This window comes from Grammomys surdaster, unplaced genomic scaffold (assembly GCF_004785775.1).
Source record: "Grammomys surdaster isolate TR1022 unplaced genomic scaffold, NIH_TR_1.0 125974, whole genome shotgun sequence".
In the NCBI taxonomy this organism is placed as follows: domain Eukaryota; kingdom Metazoa; phylum Chordata; class Mammalia; order Rodentia; family Muridae; genus Grammomys; species Grammomys surdaster.
In genome coordinates this window covers 1,072,608-1,091,982 of record NW_021620791.1, presented here as the reverse complement: position 1 = coordinate 1,091,982, position 19,375 = coordinate 1,072,608, and the positions used below count along the sequence as shown (strand labels likewise).

Sequence of the window (19,375 nt, the reverse complement as noted above, 5' to 3'; positions counted from 1 at the left end):
TGTGTCCTATAACCCTGAAGACTAAACCAAGTCTTCAGGGACATGTTAAATAGCTAGTAATTCACTAAATGCTTTCAGTCCATTTACTTCGAAATGTAGTGCTTCTAATAAAATCTCAGACCCAGAGTTTAATATTTTTAAAAATAGAATCTATTGCATGAAGAAAAGGCTCACGGAGGTCAATTTGAGGTCATTGTTCATTAGCCTGGAGTTAAAGAGTCATTCAGGTTACTTGCAGGCAAAAATAAGTCTTGGGATTTAGGGGTTTGAAAGATGGTAGCAGGCACTGGGGCAGCGAAAGACTGCCAGCCAGAGTCCAGTCTTCCTGGAGAAGACCTGATTTGTCCCAAGACACAGGGAAGGCTATTGCGTCCTGTGAGTCTATCCCTTTAGCATTCAGCACAGTGCCTCCCATAGCACATGGTCTTAGAGGTTCTTGCGCAGAACAGAGGAAGGCACTCGTGGAAAGAGGTCTGTGTCCTTCACTGCCCCTACGAGCCGCCCACGACGATCCTCCGGCTGATGGCGCCTGGCAGGGTGTAGATGAAGAGGACCAGGAAGATGATGAGGATGATCAGGATGAAGGCGATGATGATGTACTTCTTGTAGTTCTTCCAGATGAGGTGGTACAGGCACTTGAAGGGGCTCACGAACCACGAAAAGGAGGTGTCTGGGCGGCTAGAGAGGGAATCAGGGAAGAGGGTTCATGTTTAACACCAGGAGTCTCAAACTCCCAGGAAACACTTCTGATTCTGTCTTTCTGGGGACCCACAGGAGGGGTCTGAGAGTAATGGGTGGTGGGGGAAAGACCATTCTGCTGAAAGCAACAGAAATGGGACCATTTACCAAGTGGTCTGTAATGACTCTTGCATGGTGTTAAATGTTGGTCTGATTAGAGCCAGAGCCCTGTTAGACCCCACCCTGAAGCCCACACCCCCATCCCCTCATCTGTCCTGTGACCAGATCAAGCCCACCTTCTGAATGAAATTTACCTGACCACTTCAGTCCATCAGGAGTGCTTGCCCTAAATTCCTGCCTCACCCTGGCTTACCCTCTTTCTGGGCACAGTGTATTTGTCTTCTCTTCCTCTAAATTTTATGAGTCTCTATGCTACTTCTCCTAAATAAGTGAAAAGCTGCTGGAAGGCAGAGCTCAGGCCCAGCGTTTCTTTTGTGCCCTCCAAAGTATTTATTTTTATTTATTTTTTAATTGAAAAAATTTCTTTCTGTACAATATATTGTGATCACAGTTTCCCCTCCCCCAACTCCTCCCAGATCCTCTCCATCTCCCCACCCACCCAACTCCATGTCCTGTCTTTCTCTATTTAGAAAACAAACAGGAAAAAAAAAGACAACCAAACAAACAACAAAGAATCAAAACCAGCCAACAAACAAAGAAGCAAGGCACAGAAAGACAGACACACAAAAATCTATAAAAACATTAAATTAGAAATTATAATATACAAGCAAAAGACCCGTAAGAAAAAAAAAAGCCCAAGTACAGCAATGTGAGACAAAAAGTCTACATAAACACTACTGAGCTCATTCTGTGTGCCATCTGTTGCTGGGCATGGGCCTGCCCTCAAGTGTGGTTTATCTACCTAGTGAGACTCCATTGGAGAAAACGACTTTTTCTTTTGCAAGCAGATGTCAATTGTAGACAGTTTCTGGGTCAGGCTTGGGAGCCTGTGTCTGCTTTCCTCTCTCAGCTTTGGGACCTGTGCAGACCCTGTGTGTGTGTGCGTCTCTGTGAGCAAAGTGTATTTAGACAGACGATTTAATAAACAACTTTGAGTTAGCAAGTAAGAGCTGTTATGTTCCTAACATTATGAGAGGTGGCAGATGGGTATAGAGACAACATCTCTCACCCTGAGTCTGAGGAGATAGGCCAAACGTGATTCCCAAAGGGATTTTATACGTGTATTTCATGAACATTCAGTTTTTAATGGCTATGTAACTAAGAATCAGGTGCAATAAAGTACCATTATTTTTCTAATAATTCTGATTCTGGCCATTTTTTTAAGATTAATGATGCATGAAAAAAATGTTCTCATTGTATCAAATAAACCAAATCAAAGCAAAACAGAAAATGGCAAAATTAAGTTGATTATGGCTGATTATGAGTGCTGACCAAGTTGATGATGGGTATCAAGCCCGTGGAATACAGTGCTCCCCTCAAAAATCTTAATCAGAACAACTAAACATTGAAGCAAAACTTTTCAATAAAGCATGAAAATGTTAAGTTAATCACACACACACACACACACATGCAATTCACATGCACATGAGTGTAAGACAGGTGAAGTGCCCTAACAATGCTGGTGAAGCATGGTACAGACAGGACCTGCTCCATCTGCAAACAGTCTGTGATCTTTGGGGCACTTTTCAATTATAGAAACAACACTCTACACAGGTTGGATGGCACTATTGCCTGACTCCGGACTCCTGTGTTCTCTGTGCAGGAACAGGAAAGCCAGGGCCTCAGGGACTCCTGGGGCCACTGAGACCCTGCCCGTGCCTCATGTTTCCAACTACAGCCCAGCCATACTCACTTGGGCTTGGCCAAGGGCTCGGGCTCCTTCCGGGCTTTCCCAACAGGATTTTTCTCAGCTTCTTCTGCTGTGACCAGATGGAATTCAGCTTCAACCTTGCCCTGCATAAGACAGAAACTGCAGTTTCTGGGGCAAAACCAGCATTCTCAAAGCACCATGATATTACCAGGAAGTATTTTGACTAGTCTGTTGGTTGATTTTGAGAACTGTTTTCTGGTCCTGGGAGAAATGATCTTGTGAGGAATCATAAAAGGCCCGGGGTGGGTCTGGAGAGAGAACTCAGTGGGAAGAGTGCTTGTGAAGAAAGCATGGAGACTTGAGTTCAGACCCTCATCACCCACATAAAAGGCAGAGCTGTCAGTGTATGACTATAACCCAAGAAATCAGGAGGCAGAGAGGAGCAGATGCCAGGGGCCCTCTGGTGAGCCCATCTAGCTGAAATGGTGAGTTTCAGGCTGAGTGAAGAAACCTTGTCTCAATGATGATGATGATGATAACATGGAGAGGGGTTAGTGAAGATATCACAACAGCATCTTGTTCTCTACACAGGTATGCCGGGCACATGCACCTGTGCATACCTGTGCACACACCGGCATTAACCATACACACCATCACCACCACAGAGGCCCATCACGATGCTACTGATGAGTTTTATGTATGGAAAGGGTTCCACACGTGCAGATATACACAGATGTATAGACACAGATATCCCACACGGACCATTGCCGTCATTAATATAAGAATAAATAAGACTAATGATAGAAACTGAGTGCTCATTAGGGAGGGAGCTAATGACTCATGTGGCAGGCTTCATTCTATCTGCTACTTTCTCTTCCTTCAATCTTTGGAAGGGAACTAGTGGATGTGACCTTGAATTTTCAGAGTAGCTTCCCAGCCACCCATCAGTGTGTGTGTGTGTGTGTGTGTGTGTGTGTGTGTGTGTATTCACCAATCATATCAGAACTTGCCTTTCTTTTGAGAACTACTTTCCACTCCTCTGTGGCAAACAGCCCTTCTGATTCGGAAGTTGTGTCAGGTGATTCTTTCAAGCATTGTGCCCAAGTTATTGGAAATGATATAAATCCTGAACTGGCAAACTACAGTGCAGAAATCAAGTCACTCTTCCTTGTTTAATTATTCATTTACCGCATGACAGGCCCTCTGGAAGCTACTGCCAGTCCAGGCTCTGGGGACGTGAATCAGCTGCAACACCTGTTCTTTAAGGAATAGATTTTCTCTTCTCCTGCCTCCTTGGATTTTGTGCACTGAGATTCAGGGTGATGTGACAGGAAGGGGACAGTAGAGATCATAGGAGATGAAAGCATTGTAGAAGCATTTTAACAAATGCAGTCAGTGTCGTAGTGGCTTTCTTTGGGTCACATGATTACAGATTATATGAGTAGTTGGTTTATTTCTTATTCCACTCAACCATGTCCCATGATTTACAAAAGACCCTTGAATACATGAATATGTGTGTAGTCTCTCATTCCCAATAATAAATTATTGGCAGTCAACATGCTCAGAGAATATTGAAAAACTGGGAAATTAGTAATATATTGTTTCTGTAGTTTACAGTCATGCTTCCACACAATTATCAGAATATAATAATAATAATAACAATAATAATAATAAAATTCAAATTGCAGTTGTATATCTCATCTCTGGCTCTATTACTATTATCTCTTGGTCTATCTCAAGAACAAGCTACATAGCTACTTTTTTGTAGATAGAGATATGAAGCTAAAGATCAAGTCATGTTTCCAAGGATGTACAGATATCATAAGCTGTCCAACTAGAATCTGAATCCTGGTCTATAAGGTACAAAATTTCCTGATATTTGCTAATAACAAACTGCCTGACAACTTATTCATTAATTTATTGAATACTAGATTAGAAGGTTGAAATGCCATTCTCAGCTGATCCCATGACGTCTTCATAACCACCTCCTAAAGACACTTGTCTCCCTGGTTCCTCATTGGTCGGATGTTCTAGAGTGATCTGGCCATAACATCTAGGATGTGCTAAAGGTAGAGCTAAGGCTCCAGGGAGCTCCTTAAGACTTGACGATCAGAAGGAATCTAAGAAACCAGCTTAAAATCCATGGCCAAGGAGCATTCTCATTACACAAGCAAATCTTTCTTCCGGGGCCCTTTCAGGGTGGCTTAACCTCTGCTGGGCAGTGTTTTGTATACTCAGAACTTCATCCAGTTGCTCCAATTTGATGGAGAGTCAGTTTGAGAGGTGCTAACGAATTACCAAGTTCTGTAATTCTTGGAATAGGGTACGAATCAACAGGGAACACTCAGGTAGAGAGTAAAAGAGCATAGCAGCCTCTATTCTACTGCTTAACAACAACAACAACAGCTCAACTACAGAGCTCTGCAGCCTGAATAGTGTTTCATACAGCCATGATTCATCCAAAGTACCCAGGAAAGTAGATAGCATTTCAGTGTCCCCATTGCAGCCAAAGAAACCTAGGCGCAGAGATGTTTGCTAATCTCTGTTACAAAATTATTCTGTGAGTCCTGAGGTTCCTGCATCAAGTGTCATTATTTTGCCACTTTTTGTGTTCGAGTGAGTCCTTGCTGAGGAGGACAGAGCACTTGGGCTGACTTTGACATGGCTGTCTGAATGAGTAGAGATGTGAGGTCGGCTTATATCCAAGTTATGAATTCAAATCTCAGGGCTGTTAATCATTCTCTGGTTCGAAAACCTGGTCCAACCCAAAGCATCATTAAATGTTCTAGGATTCAGAAATGTTAAATAACATTTGTTTGCTTATCTACTTATCGAGAGAAAGCTAGTATGTGTGGCAGGTGCACACGCATGTGTGTCAGGCAAAGGACAACTTGCAGGAGTCTGTTCTCTTCTCTAACCCATAGGGCAACTGTACCCAGTTCCGCAGGCTTGGCAGCAAGCACCCTTACCCACCGAGCTGCCTTTAAAAACAATGAATAACTGTGATTTTTTTCTGAAAGGTTTTAAAGGGATTTCACAGTCATTGCTATAATTCTGGCATTAGTATTTGCATTTGACCCCAATTTATGGGCTGGAATTGGATAGTTTGAGGAACACATAGAATAGCATAGCTCACCATGGACAATAGTTGAATGAATATAATCTTGTGACCTGGGTTGAAACAGTGTGACTTTGAGTGAGTTGCCTGTCCTGTGTAAGACTCATAATATGAAAACTCCGACCCCAGCCTGTTACTTTCAGACATGCATAGATGAGTCTCACAGGTTCAGAGTGTAGCAGGAAGATTATACAAAGAAGGCTGAGCACATAAATTCTGACCTTGGCATAGAAGGCATTAGTTATTATTATGAAGAGCTTGGCTTATTCTGGCCTCAGAAAGGCAATGGGAGGAGGTGTGACTGTCACATTCTGATAAACACCGCTCCTTGCCACCTATCTCTGCACCCAGAGGGCTTCATTTCCTACTCTATCATCAATATTCAGCTTCACACGAAGCAGAGGTCTTAAGCTAATAATATCCTGCAAATGTAATTTAAAATCAGGGCTAGAAGAAAAAAAAAAAAACTATGGGCAGTTTGAGAGACTACCCATTAACCTCATGACATCTGTGGACGGGGAAAAGAAGACAAAGAAAGGCCCCTGAAGAGACTGTGTCTGTGCTGTACCACAGAGAGGTCCCTGAAGAGACGGCATGTGTGCTGTACCACAGAGAGGCCCCTGAAGAGACTGTGTCTGTGCTGTACCACAGAGAGGCCCCTGAAGAGAATGCGTGTATGCTGTACCACGGTTCCTGCTTATTAGCTTCAAATTTCATCACACTGGGAGTGAGTGGCTAGCAGGTAAACGGAGAAAAGACTGCATTCAGAATGGACACAGATTTTTTTTTTTGTTTTTTACCAGTAATTATTGCTCATTACAATGCAACCTCACTGGTATTAAAAGTGATTTGCAAATATTCATGGTAGGCTATGCATTGATAAAATACTTTAAGGAAAAAAATATATGTTAAGAGTTATGGTTTGGAACTGAAATGTACCCTACTACAGGCTCATGTTTTGAGTGCTTGGTCCCTAACTGGTTATGTCATTTTTTGAGGACGATGGATCTCTCAGGAGGTGAGATCTGGATGGGTGAAAATCGGTCCCTAGAGAAGGTGTTCTGGTTCCATCGGCCTCAGTCTCTGTTTTCTGGTCCACCATGAGAGGAACGACCTTTGCCACGCACTTTTGCCACTATACCTTCCAGGCTATGGTGGACTGAAGCCACCAGAACCTGTGAGCCAAAATAAATCTTCCTCCTTAAATAGTTTCTGTCTCAGCCATATAAAAGTATTTGATTTATTCACACATATGTACATATATGTGTTTACATTATATATACCCATGCTCTCAATCTAGGAATTTCATTTCTGAGTACCTGAATTAAAGAATAATTCAGACCCCAAAAAAGGCCTTTGTACTTAGCACAAAAATTCTTGAACCAACTGTAGAAGTGTCTCAGCCTCTTCTTGAATTTTTTGGCTATAGGTCTGAAGACAGCTACCTTTGGTAGAAGACAATATCTAGAAAATAGAATCCAAGCACTAAAAGTCTTATTTGTTACTGGGAGATTTTGATCCTAGACTCTTTCAGAGGGTACAGTCAGATGATGTATTTTCCAAAAATTTCATTAGTCTGTAGTGACACAGTCAAAAATAAGTTCAGAAGAAAAGTTTCATCATGGTTCTTAAAAATCACTCTTGATTCTAATCGTTGGTAATTAGTAGATACGGTTAATTATTTATTCCATTGTTTTGGGGGTGGAAAAATAGAGTGATCATAATTTTGTTAAAGGGAAACTCTTAGATGGACAATAGCTAATAAATGGGGGGGGAGAGAGAGAGAGAGAGAGAGAGAGAGAGAGAGAGAGAGAGAGAGAGAGAGAGAGGGACATGGAATGAACAAGATCCTTGGTGGTTATAAAAACTAGTAGGTGAAAGGTAGAGGCAGCACAGGGTACTCATATTGCCAGTGTTACCCGGCAGTGACCTGCTCATGCAAAGGGGAGAACATAGCTTTGTTTGAACAGATCTTACATTTGCCAACCTAACCAACCCAGAAATTCAGCATCATCTACAGCAGGGCCATCGGTTCTCTGGGAAATAAATAGTACCCCTTATCAAATATCCTGACTTTCAAATAAACTACAACGTGGTAACTTTTGCATCTAACTCCACTCAGAGAAAATGTAAGGAACAGAGATGAAGAGACGCAACCTCAGAGAAAGCAACCTGGTAATTCAGGCCTAGCCTCACCAAAGAGGTTCAGGGCGTGTCGATGAGAGTGTTTCCATTAAGGCCTAACTAGGAGAGAAGCATTGAATCTGAGAAGCTCCACACCATGGTGTCCTGTACTGACTAAGGAAGGAGGGAGGTTAGCCAGTAGACTCCCCTCTCTTTCTGCTCCATCACTGTGGATGTGACCAGCTCCTGCTGCCACGCCTCACGTGCCATGACAGGCTGTGTCCCTTAAATTCCTGAGTCAAACTAAAACTTTCTTTCCTTAAGTTGCTTTTGCCAGGTAAATATTGTCACAGCAAAGGGGGAGTGACACCCAGGAAACATGGAAATAACCTGTGCCCCAGCCATAGTTTTCATGAGCTGATATGCACGTGAGGGTGTGTGGGCTCTCCTCCCCCTTTACTGTGGACATATACTATATGTTCAACCTTCAAAGCAGCCTTTGTGCACAAACGCTATCCTCTGGTCTTAGAGAGTCAGAATCTGCTACACATGTCACGATCCATGTGCCAAGCAGCCCCCTCAGCCAAGCTGTGAACACAGCGATACCAAGAGCTCACCCTTCTCATCACCGAGCCCGTAGCTCTTAGCCACGAGGATGGGGAGAGCTTCTCATGCGACCTTAAGCACAGCTGCCTCCTTTTTAATTTAGGGCATGGCGGCCCTAGGACTTCACCTTGGAGAGGTGTTAATCTGTGGGATTTGCCTGTAGAAGAAACCCTCTGACCTCCACATCTGACACGAGTGACTTATTTAAAGATGGCTTTTAAGATGACTAGTTGGCAAAGAAGCATAAAATGGCAGGGCGCAGTGTGCGCACACATGCCCTTCAGCTCTGTCAAGGGCACCCATCCTGAGTGATCCCCGCAGCCAGCTTGCAGTGACTCCAAGGACGGCAATACGGCACGCCAGGAGCTGTGTGAATCCAACTGTCTAAATTATACAGCTTGGACCACTGATGAGCGGCTTTAAAAATAAGTCTGGCAGGTGGTGGAGACTGGAAACAAATCCTCTCTCCCCTGCCAGTGACTGGGGCACAAAAACACTGAACATTTCCAACACTTCGTGGATGGTGTATATATATTCTTGAGAAGATGTGCCTTTGGGAAGCCCCCACTCTGTAGCTCAGGCTAGCCTGCAACTTATAATGTAGCCTATGTTAGTTTCTGATTCGAAGCAGTCCTCCTGCCTCAGCTTCCCAAGTGCTGGGAGAACAGGTTGAGCCATCATCCCCAACACTGAATTTTCAAGCATGAGAGGACCCATGCAGAGTTAGAATTTGAACCTGTGTTACAAAAACACTTCCGGGGCACATAGGTCATCCCTTGTACCTTAGAGACTCAAGAGGCAGAAGGTGACCCTACAGTGGCCCAAGTTTTCCTTTACTCTTGGATGATCCACCTTCCTGTCACATTAGGAGGAAAGTGCTGGTGGCTTGGTTTCCTGGGTATGGATGTTGGCAGAGAGGACAGGGGGAAGCTGGGTTCAACTTCCTCCTCTAACCACAGCAGGACTTTCAGGATCTGACAAAGATACAGTGCGAATTGAGAATAAAGTCAGTTCACATTCTCCCTTTAAGATGCATAAAGGAGAATACCAATTTAAAAAAACTTAATTCTTTCTCTTGATAACAATGGGGAGAAGAGGCATGGTATACAATATGCCTGGAGGGTCACAAGTTCAAGGCCAGCCTGGTCCACATAGAAAGACCCTGCCTACAACAAAGCATGTATTCTTGTAAATAGAATTCTCCTCTCTTTCTTTCTCTTAGAGCATTTCCTTCAAAAGAACTATAAGTACTTTCTCTTCTCTTTGAAATGTATATAAACACCTTTGAAACTAAGTAGGCTTTATCCTTTAAAATGTGCAGGCCTGTCTTTGTCAAGGGCTTAGGAACGCTTTTCTGCAAAGCAAACAACAGGAAAGTTAACGTCCTAGCCTAGGGCTGTAATGCAATGTGCAAGTCCAGCTACCTGGGAGGCTGAGGCTGGAGGAGGCCAGCGTAGACAATGTGGGCAGACTGGAGACCTTGTGTGTGTATAAATACGTGAGAGAAAGAGGCCAGGGGTGGGAGGGAATCTAAATAAATCTACTGCTACTTCCAAGGGGGAGGGGCCTAACGCTGGCATTCACCTCATTCCAAGTCACAAAATGTCTCTTGTCATAAAGTTTGAACAAGCATTCCCCTAGCCCCAACCTCACCCTTCACAGGAAAACCATTCTCTAACTCAATTGATCACCATAATCACCTCAACTAGTTGCCTTTACCTGGAAATGAGTAATGGAGTGGGTTGTAACCGCTTGTCTCAGTAATGACAGGGTGGGAGTAGGAGTTGTTTCTGTCTTTGTGACTTCTTACTGCATGTCACATCCTGGGTTAACTATTGCTTAGCAACCGTGTTGACTAGTTTTATGTTAACTTGACACAACCTAGAGGCATTTTGGAAGAGGGAACGTGAAGAGAAAATACTCCTACCAGATTGGCCAGTAGGCAAACCTATGATTCATTTTCTTGGTTATTAATCTGGGAGGGCCCAGGTCTCTGTGGGCAGTGACACTCCCTGAGCTGGTGGTCCTGGGTGCTATAAGAAAACAGTCTGAGCCAGCCAGTAAGCAGCAGTCCACCGTGTCTTCTACTGCAGTTCCTGCCTTCAGGTTCCTGCCCTGAGTTCCTGCCTTGGCTTCCCTCAGTGAGGGATTTATACTCTGTCAGGTGAAATGAATCTTTTCCACCCAAAATTGCTTTGGGTCATGATGTTTTGGCTTTTTGTTTTGTTCATGTTTTTGTTTTTCACGGCAATAGAAACCCTAAGACAGCAATCAATCTCTATTTCCTTTGTCAATAGGTTTTCTGGTTGAGGAATAGATTTTGTTTCATAGATATCAGCTTAGCCCTCAATGGAGAAGAAGGCTAACAAGCTCAGGACCAGGCTGGGTAGAACCAGGCTGGGTAGAACCAGGCTAAATGTCCCTCCATTTGCATGGGCTTCTCCCAGAAAGAGAAAGAGTGTACAGTGGCTAAGACCAAGGAACTTAGGAGTGGACTGTTTGGGTTTAAACCATGTCCTTCCTTGATCAGCTATGTGTTAGAGCTATGTGATGACTTCTCTGTGATAAAAATATATGTCACATATATATGTGTATGTGTGTGTGTCTGTGTCTATGTGTGTCTGTGTGTGTGTATGGTTATATGTACATATACACATATATGTATTATAATGGGGCTTTAGAAAATGAATGAATTCATAACCACTAAGTCTTTCAAGCTTTGGGAACCACTGGGACCCACACACACAAGTGACACTACACAGAGACTAATGATTCAGTGCTCCATCACTTGCCAATCCCATCTCTTGTGTACAACAGAGACTCAAAGCCAGGCAGCGTGTGAGAAAGTAAACCTGGCCAAAGGGAAGCTTGGGTTCTTCGTGGGTAAAGCATGCTGGCATGGGAAAAGAAGAAGCAGGCGAGCTGTGCAGTTACTTGGAGAGCTGGTACCCTCGACTAAACGTGACTGTTTGAGGCTGCCCTTTGCAGAGGCTGAGGTTTGCTTTTCAAAGGCTGGTGTTGCAGAGGTCAGAGAGAGAAGTGGGGACCCAGGCTCCCACAGTCACATGGGATCCTCCAGTGTTGGTCTGCATCTTCAGCTCTTCACAACCTGTGCCTGGCACAGTCAGCTGCGACTGCCAACGCTTGTCCTCACCACACATCTGTGGCAGATCACACTCCACGGTGGCAGCTGGCAGCTTTTCTAGTTTTCCTTCCCAGGAAACAGGAAGCTTCTTAGGACCGAGGTTGCTTCCTCCTCAGCAGTTAAAGATACCTCTAGGAAAGCCCTGTCCTGATGACAATGACAATCCCTATAATGGCCACAATAACATGAATGTCTGATAGCGCCCCTAGATGACCTATACTCAAAAGAAGAAACCTCACAGTAAACAGAAACAAGCAGCATTTAATTAACAGCTCCTAAACTTAATGAACAGCATTGATGACCGATTGCCAAAGTCCATTACCTTTGCCAGTTCATCAGAAGCATCACTTACAAATGCTTTAAAGCAGGATGAGAAAGGCTGTATTCTTCTTCTTGACCTCTGTCTTCCTGACCCATGAGGAGGAAACATCATTGTCTACAGACTCAGATATTCGGTTCTTTCGGGTGGCAGAAGGAGGCAGAAGTGGGGGATGGTGAGACACTCATTACCATACCACGTCACACCAATTCTGACATTCATTGAATATTTACAATGTTCCAGACACAGATCCTGTGCCCTTTCGATGACATGACAGCCGCAGGAGGTATTCACGTTCACTTCCTCTGTTTTTGTAGTTAAGGATCCTGAGACTGAGGCATGAAGCTGCCTGTGATTGCATAGTGGGTTAATAATGAAGCTAGGCTCTGCACAAGAGTTGGCTTTGAATCCACTTTTTGAACTCCCCTGTAGCCAATTAGCAGCCATTTCTCTTCCTGCCAGTCTCTGTCAACCACCAAGCTATTTTCCTGGATTGCTTATCTGTATGTTTTGTGTAGGTAGAGTCAGATATCACGTCGTCTCTGTTCCTGGCTTCTTTCCTTTGGCATAATGTTTTCAAAGTCCGTTCTCAGAACTCCACTCCTTTCCACAGCTGGATAATAATCTTCACGTGTGCATGTGTGTCGTTATTTATTTATTTATTCAGTCATCAGCTGATGAAAGCCAGGGTGTTTCCACGTTTAGACCATTATGAGAACATTGTTGTGATTTTTCACAATTCCTTTTCTGAAAGTTTGCTGGGACCCTCTGTGGCTGCTAAATCCAATAGACACACCCACATAATGTATCAAGTACAGATTCCATGGGTCAGGCCCCGATGCCGTCCTTCTAGAGCATGGCATGTCCTGATGTAAGAACGACCTCACCTGGGATCTTACTGTTCCAACTGTAGGCTCCTGGGTTTCCCATAAACCAAATAAGGATCTTCTATTTAGCAGGTTCCTAGGGAATCCTTACATACATTGTACATTGAACTTCATTGATGGGGATCAGAGACACTCAATCGTGTATTCCCTGTGCAAGGTCCTGACTTGAGAGCATGTATTTAGTAGATTCATAAAGCAATTTTCTTGCTATGGGATTGTGCTGGTTTGAATGAGAAATGTTCCTCTTAGGCTCTGGCATTTGAGAACTTTGGGCCTGCCGGTGATAACTGTTTAGGGAGTTGGGACAGCCTTGCTGGAGGAAGTATGGCAGTGGGGGTGGGCATTGAGAGTGTATAGCCTTGCCTTACTTCGAGTTCACTCTTACACGTTTGTGGTTGAAGACGTGATCTCTTAGCTTCCTGCTCCAGCTGCCATGCCTGCCACTTGCTGCCATGCATACCCCACCATGGTGGACACCTCTCCCTCTGGAACCATAAACCAAAAGACACTCTTTCTTCCACAAGTTGCTTTTGGTCATGGCATCTTAACACAGCAGCAGAACAATAACTGATACAATGAAAATCCCACTGGCCCTTTAAGCGTTCCCTCTCTTCGTTTCTGTGTTAGCCTGTTTCCTTTCATCTTCTCCATCTTTGCCTGCTCCTTCCTAACTTCTTTGTCTGGGATTGACATAGCCTCCTATGTCCCCGCCCAGAACCAGCATAGAATTAGAGTGCAGTTAGCCCTCAGTAAGTCCTCTGGGGATCTGGAAGAGTAGGAATGGCTGGTACCTCAGTATCATCAGGTCATAGGGAACTAAACTAAGAATGAAAGAAAGAAGAAAACTTTCCAACTTCCAGGGGTTTCCTTCCCTCACACCCACTGAATCCAGAGCAGAGAAAGGCTAACAGGAAAGAATCCTGCTGTCTGCCACAGTACCTTTGTACAACCCAGTTAGCCACTTATACAATCCCTCCATCCCTACAGAAGTGCAATGGGATGGGGAGTTCAAAGAATGTTTAAAAGAAACATCCTGCCCAGTATCTTTGAATGATCAGGAACTCCAGCAATACATGGACCAAATATGGACCAAACTTGCAATGCAGAAGAAAGAGAAAATGTCTCTACCACCTACCACCCTCTTCAGGAAGTTGCAAAAGGATATGCTGACTTTAAAATTGGGTCCTGTGTTTGGAGGTTAAAGAAGGAGGGTATTATACTCAGACTGTGCATTAGCCACGATTTTATGCATAATTTCAAGAAATGTTTAAAAAAATTAATGCCAGGGGCATGAGTTCAGATGAAATGAGGGAAAATCACCCCAACAGAGATAGCTCATAAATCAAGTAGGCTGAAATATGAAAGGATTATTAATGCATTCATAAAGCTTTAGGACGCCTAGGTTCTTGGCAGGAACTTTGCTTTGAAGGCTCTAAAAAGTCACCTTAAAGTACTTAACTTGAAGCTTACAAAATGACTCACTGAGAGAGCGCAATGTCCCCGATGGTCCCCAAGCTCACCACCTATAGCTGTCACTTACCGTGAGCTCTTTGCTCTTTGCAAAAGGCCACCAGCCACGCACTCGCTTTTGCTGGAATATGGAGATCTTGTTCTCCTCGCTTGCATTTTCAAACTTGGACAAATCGCAGGCTTTTGCGGACTTGGCTGCCCGAGGGAAGCTGTTAAGGTTCATTTCCAGGGAGCCTGTGAAGAGACACCCCTAACAGTTATGGAGGGCTTTCCGGTCTCTGTGGATCAGCACAGACTCATACACACACTTGCCAGTCCCTCACTGAGTCACAGCGCGTGTGTGATGTGCCTGCTATGTGAGTAGATGTAAGTGGGATGGAGATGTGCATTGCCAGAAAGAGTCAGTAACCTGGTGGCAGGTGGAAGGCAGGCAGAGTGCGCTATGATGCCTCAGGCTTCAGTTTGGGATACTATCACTACCGGGCATCTTGCCGGCTCTCTGTGCAGTTCCCTGCGTCTGGACGATGGGCCTCGGGTTTGTTGTCCTTCAGTACTGATCTCCCCATGGGAGTGCCCCATTCATCATCTTGCATCCAGGGTCAGTGTCCTTCCACCTTTGCATCTATTCTTAGAAGTGAGCCTCCCAGTTCACTGGAATGTCACTTCAGGTTAAGATACTGTCATAAAGGCTTCGTGTATCTCACATTGACAACTTTCCTATTATAAAGTAACATTTGTTAAAGGTAAAACTCTCGTGCATGTCCATATATATATATATATATATATATATATATATATATAATTTAATCTTGCCAAACTGGCCATGGCCATGACTTTGTGTAGTAGCACGTAGCCCTAACCTGCCTGCTCCTCCTGACTTTAAGATATACAGCTATATAAGATTCAAATATATTCATGTCTTTTTATTTATGTATATATTTATATAAATTTACATACAATATAGATATATATCTTAAAGAAATGAGATTTTCATCCCACATTCTTTTGCACTTAGCATGTGTCCTCCCCAAGTTTCCAAACCACTAACCTTTCGGTATTTTCGTGGTTTCGGGGCTGCTGTTTACTGAGTGTTCTCTCTCTGTGAGGAGCTGTGGTTTGTTCTTTCTCCTAAAGACTTTATCGTTTTACTCTACGCATCTGTATGTGGGCCTGAATGTATGTATGTGTACCAAGCCATGCAGGTGCTCGGGCGGGGCATCAGATCCCCTGGAACTGGAGTCTTAGGTGGTTGTGAGCCTCCTGATGTGGATGCTGGGAACCAGGCCCAGGGTCCTCTGCAAGAGCAGCCAGTGTCCATAACTGCTGAGCGGTCCCTTCAGCCCCTCTGGTTGGCATAACACATTAGTAATGAACTCAAAGATTAGCTGGTTTTATTTATTTTAGATAGAGCAAAGATCAACTTGCCTGAATGTATTGGGGGCCTGCTGTACACACAGACTACAGTTTATTTTTTGTCCGTTCCCCAGTAATAGCACTAAAATTATTGTCCTCATAGCAAAATCACATGCAGCTCTCCCAAAGCTAGGGCGACATCCTTAACATCAATGGATGCTCAAGAAGGCCACCAGGCTTACCCAGGAAGTCATCTGAGGACAGTCTTTCAAAATCCCAGACCTGCAGCACCAGCACGGCTGGAGTCTTGCATTCCATCTTCTCCAGGGAAAAGATGTTCTCCCGTTTGGTGATGACCATTTGCTTTTCAGCCGGCAGATACTGGAACGGAAACAGGAAGCGCCAGTTGAAGTTGCCTTCTCCAGTCAGGGAGTTGTAATGCACGTCTGTCTCCTGCCTGTCGTCCTCCAAGCCCTTGATCCACCTGCATAAAGATTAAGAGATCCAAATGCTCAGAGCGTGTCATTCAGGCATCCACAGAATCAAGAGTGACTCAACCAGCTTCAGTGTGTCTGAGCCACAGCTTCAGGTTATGTGTAGCTTGGGTTCAGATGGAAATTTCCATTTTAATATGAAGGACAAAAGCTGGGATCCAAAAGAAGAGTCATCCTAGAACGGGGTGCATAAACGTCAAGTGTCATTGGCCGTGGATAGATGAGAAGCTCTGTGCAATTAAGATAGAAAATAGGAAATGAACATGTACTTCGAGCCCCTGTCATGCTGGGAGTCCTCTTTGTAATAAGGAGGAGGGTGTCATCTCCACACCGGAGTGTAAGGAGAAAATTATATCGAAGCCTCTAAAATTGGGTGTTTGGCCTGCTGTTGGGTCTGGGGATGACTTCTCCTCTCTGATTCGGGATCCTGACAGTGTAGCAGACTTGGGTCGTTTGGGGTACAGGAGGCTGAGGCAGCAAGGGTGTAGGTGGGCTGCTCACAGCCACTGAGCTTCTAAGTCCTGTCTCTACCTACTCACTGTATATCTGCAGGTCAGTTGTCTAATCTCTTTGTGTCTAACATCTATCTGTAAAAATGGAAACTGGTTTTGGCTCCTGGTTCTGAGGACTGTTCTGAGGAGCGACGTGGCACATCTGTTAAAAGCCTTGGGGACTCCAGATGATCTATGACATCCTTTCTTCTCAGTATTTTCCATTATTTTTCCTTCATGCTAAGAATAATGTGTATTTTCAAGTGATATTTCCCCCTAGTTGTTGATTTAGAAAACAAAGACTTTTTATTCAAACTAATGGAGAATTCAATCAACTTACTTTCTTTTTTCTTGTGTGTGTGTGTGTGTGTGTGTGTGTGTGAGAGAGAGAGAGAGAGAGAGAGAGAGAGAGAGAGAGAGAGAGAGACTATGCACAAATGTGTGACAGTGTGCAAGGAGGTATTGAATTCTTTGGAGCTGAAGTTACAGGTATCTCTGTTCTGCCAGATGTGGGCACAGGGTACTGAACTCAGGTCTCTGGAAGAACAGTGTGTGCTCTTAACTGCTGAACCATCTCTTCAGACCCCAAGCCACCTGTTTTCTGAAAGCATCCATTTCTCATTGGTAGGGAAGACAAAAACTCTTCCCTTCAGAGAGGAGTGCCACGTGTATTTCATGGCACATTTTGCAGAACACAGTGGCAGAGAGGAGTCTTATTTAGTTAACTAAAAAAGAAAATGCCCTGGACTGTTAACAGCCAGATGGAAGAACCATGAACTTCCAGACTCATGAGAAGTGAGCAGCCAGGGTAGGAGGAAAACAGGAAGACCACGCTGTTGCCAAGGTTAAGAGAGACTGGCTGCAAAAGGAGAGAGCAGCTGTGCTGGGTGGTCCTTAGAACAAGAGAAGAGAAAGATTAATTAGAAGGACGAATCCAAGCTGAGCCATTGGGATTAGCAACAGTAGACCTGTTTGTGCCGGTCCTGGGGAGCAAGGCAGCCCCAGGCAAAGGGTGAAAGGCGAAAATATGGGTGTCTCTGAATATACACATCTTAATGGCCAGGACTGGGACGTTTCTGAACTCTTCCACAAGCCTTCCATATTGTGAGCTATGAAATACCATTTTGCAGAACCCCTTAATCTTTCTTGAACATAACTGGAAAGCAGTTTCAGATGATTTTAATTCTGTTCTGCAAGTATTAATCCTGCTTTGTCATAATTCATTCCTCTATTCTCATTCTGGAGGGAAAAAAATGAGAATTTTGAACGACTGAGCATATTTTGACTGCTGAGGTGCTTCTTGTTCAGGAAAGAGCAAGGGCTATCACCGAAGGTTTCAACGAGTTTATATCTGATTTTCTGTGTCCTCACTGACTCCGTGACTAGGGGCTGAATGGAAGCAGGATGAGATTTAAGAGGTATAGTGAATGTTTCAACTCCAGGGTAATCGGCTGAAATCTCAGTAGCAAATGGGGAGGCCTAAATTCTAGCCTTTGCCTTAGCTTTATAATCTTCTAAACACATGCCCCGTTCCTCTATAACACGCATGTTGCTCTGCTTGCTTCTCATGAAAGGGCAGATACACTTTGAAGGACACTTAAAAGTTTAGTTATCCTACGTTCAACTGAAAGATAAATATATAAGATGTACACACTGAAAACGCTTTCATAAAATAATTCTTAGCAATGTAAATGAACAAGACAAGTATTTTACACAGAAAGTGGCCTTATCTAACAAAGCGGGACACTTCCTCCCGTGGGATGTGGGTGGCAGCTTGCACGGAGCATAGATTGGCTAGAGACCAAAAGAGAAGGCGATGGAGAAAGGAAGGATGGAACTTGTGGAGAACCTTACCCTTTGACATAAATGTCGCTTGATTTTTGACCCGTGAAGATATTTTCATCTTCTAAAATAACATCTTCAGTGTTCCAGATGGTCACTCTCAGCTCGTATCTGGGGTGAAGGAGCACAGTGTTAGGCGGACGACCTTGAAATGGGGTCAAAAGCATTGCACTTGGTCTGTAAGCCTGACTCTGTCAACTTCATTAGCATCAGCAACGCAAGGTTGGTCTGTCAGAACTAAGTGGCCCAACAGGAGATCTCAGACTCGCTGGGGTATGAGTGGATCAGAGCAGCTCCTCCTTCGGTGGCCCAGCATTTCCATATGAGGAGTTTGAAACTCAGAAGCCACCAGCTCAACCACCTCTGTCACCACACCTCATGCACCACTGCCACTGGCCAGAGGACCATCTCCCATCACAAATGCTGCAATCCTTTACTCTGCTCTCACAGTCTCTTCCCCTCAGCACTGGCAGATTTACTTACCCTTTGGGTTTCCTTGGTGAAATGTCAACAGGAGGTCCAAGCTGAGGTGTGTCTTTGGGAAACATATCCACCCACATCTGTAGATGGCCCTGGTTGACAAAAGAAAGTTTCCCTTAGCTTTGAGAGATGGCGAAGCATGGAAATGGACCATTCATTATTTTAAAATATCCCCTTATTAGAAATGGATGTTGGATATGATTTGGTGTCTTTATACACATGTAGCCCATTTGATAACAAAGGTAGTGTCTTCTCTGACTCCTCCTTCCTTCCTTCCTTCCTTCCTTCCTTCCTTCCTTCCTTCTTTCCTTCCTTTCTTCCTTCCTTCCTTCTTTCCTTCCTTCTTTCCTTCCTTCCTTCTTTCCTTCCTTCCTTCTTTCCTTCCTTCCTTCCTTCCTTCCTTCCTTCCTTCCTTCCTTCCTTCCTTTTCTTCCTTCCTTGAGGTAGACTCTCAAGTAGCCTAGACTGGCCTTGTATACATTGTGTATGTGTAGCTGGCCTTGAACTCCTGATACAGTTGCTTCTACCTCCAAAATT

The 19,375-nt window shown here is 44.1% G+C and overlaps 1 protein-coding gene across 1 annotated transcript in view; it reads right to left on the bottom strand.

The window, feature by feature from the left end:
* Positions 1–491: 491 nt before the first annotated feature.
* Fer1l6 (fer-1 like family member 6) overlaps positions 492–19,375 on the bottom strand; it is a 112,223-nt gene continuing 93,339 nt past the window's right edge. The window contains exons 36-41 of the mRNA XM_028753882.1: positions 18,842–18,930; positions 18,371–18,469; positions 15,774–16,015; positions 14,249–14,412; positions 2,552–2,652; positions 492–678 (exon numbers count right to left, since the gene is read on the bottom strand). Coding sequence (XP_028609715.1) covers positions 492–678; positions 2,552–2,652; positions 14,249–14,412; positions 15,774–16,015; positions 18,371–18,469; positions 18,842–18,930 — 882 coding nt within the window. The remainder of the gene's footprint in view (positions 679–2,551; positions 2,653–14,248; positions 14,413–15,773; positions 16,016–18,370; positions 18,470–18,841; positions 18,931–19,375) is intronic.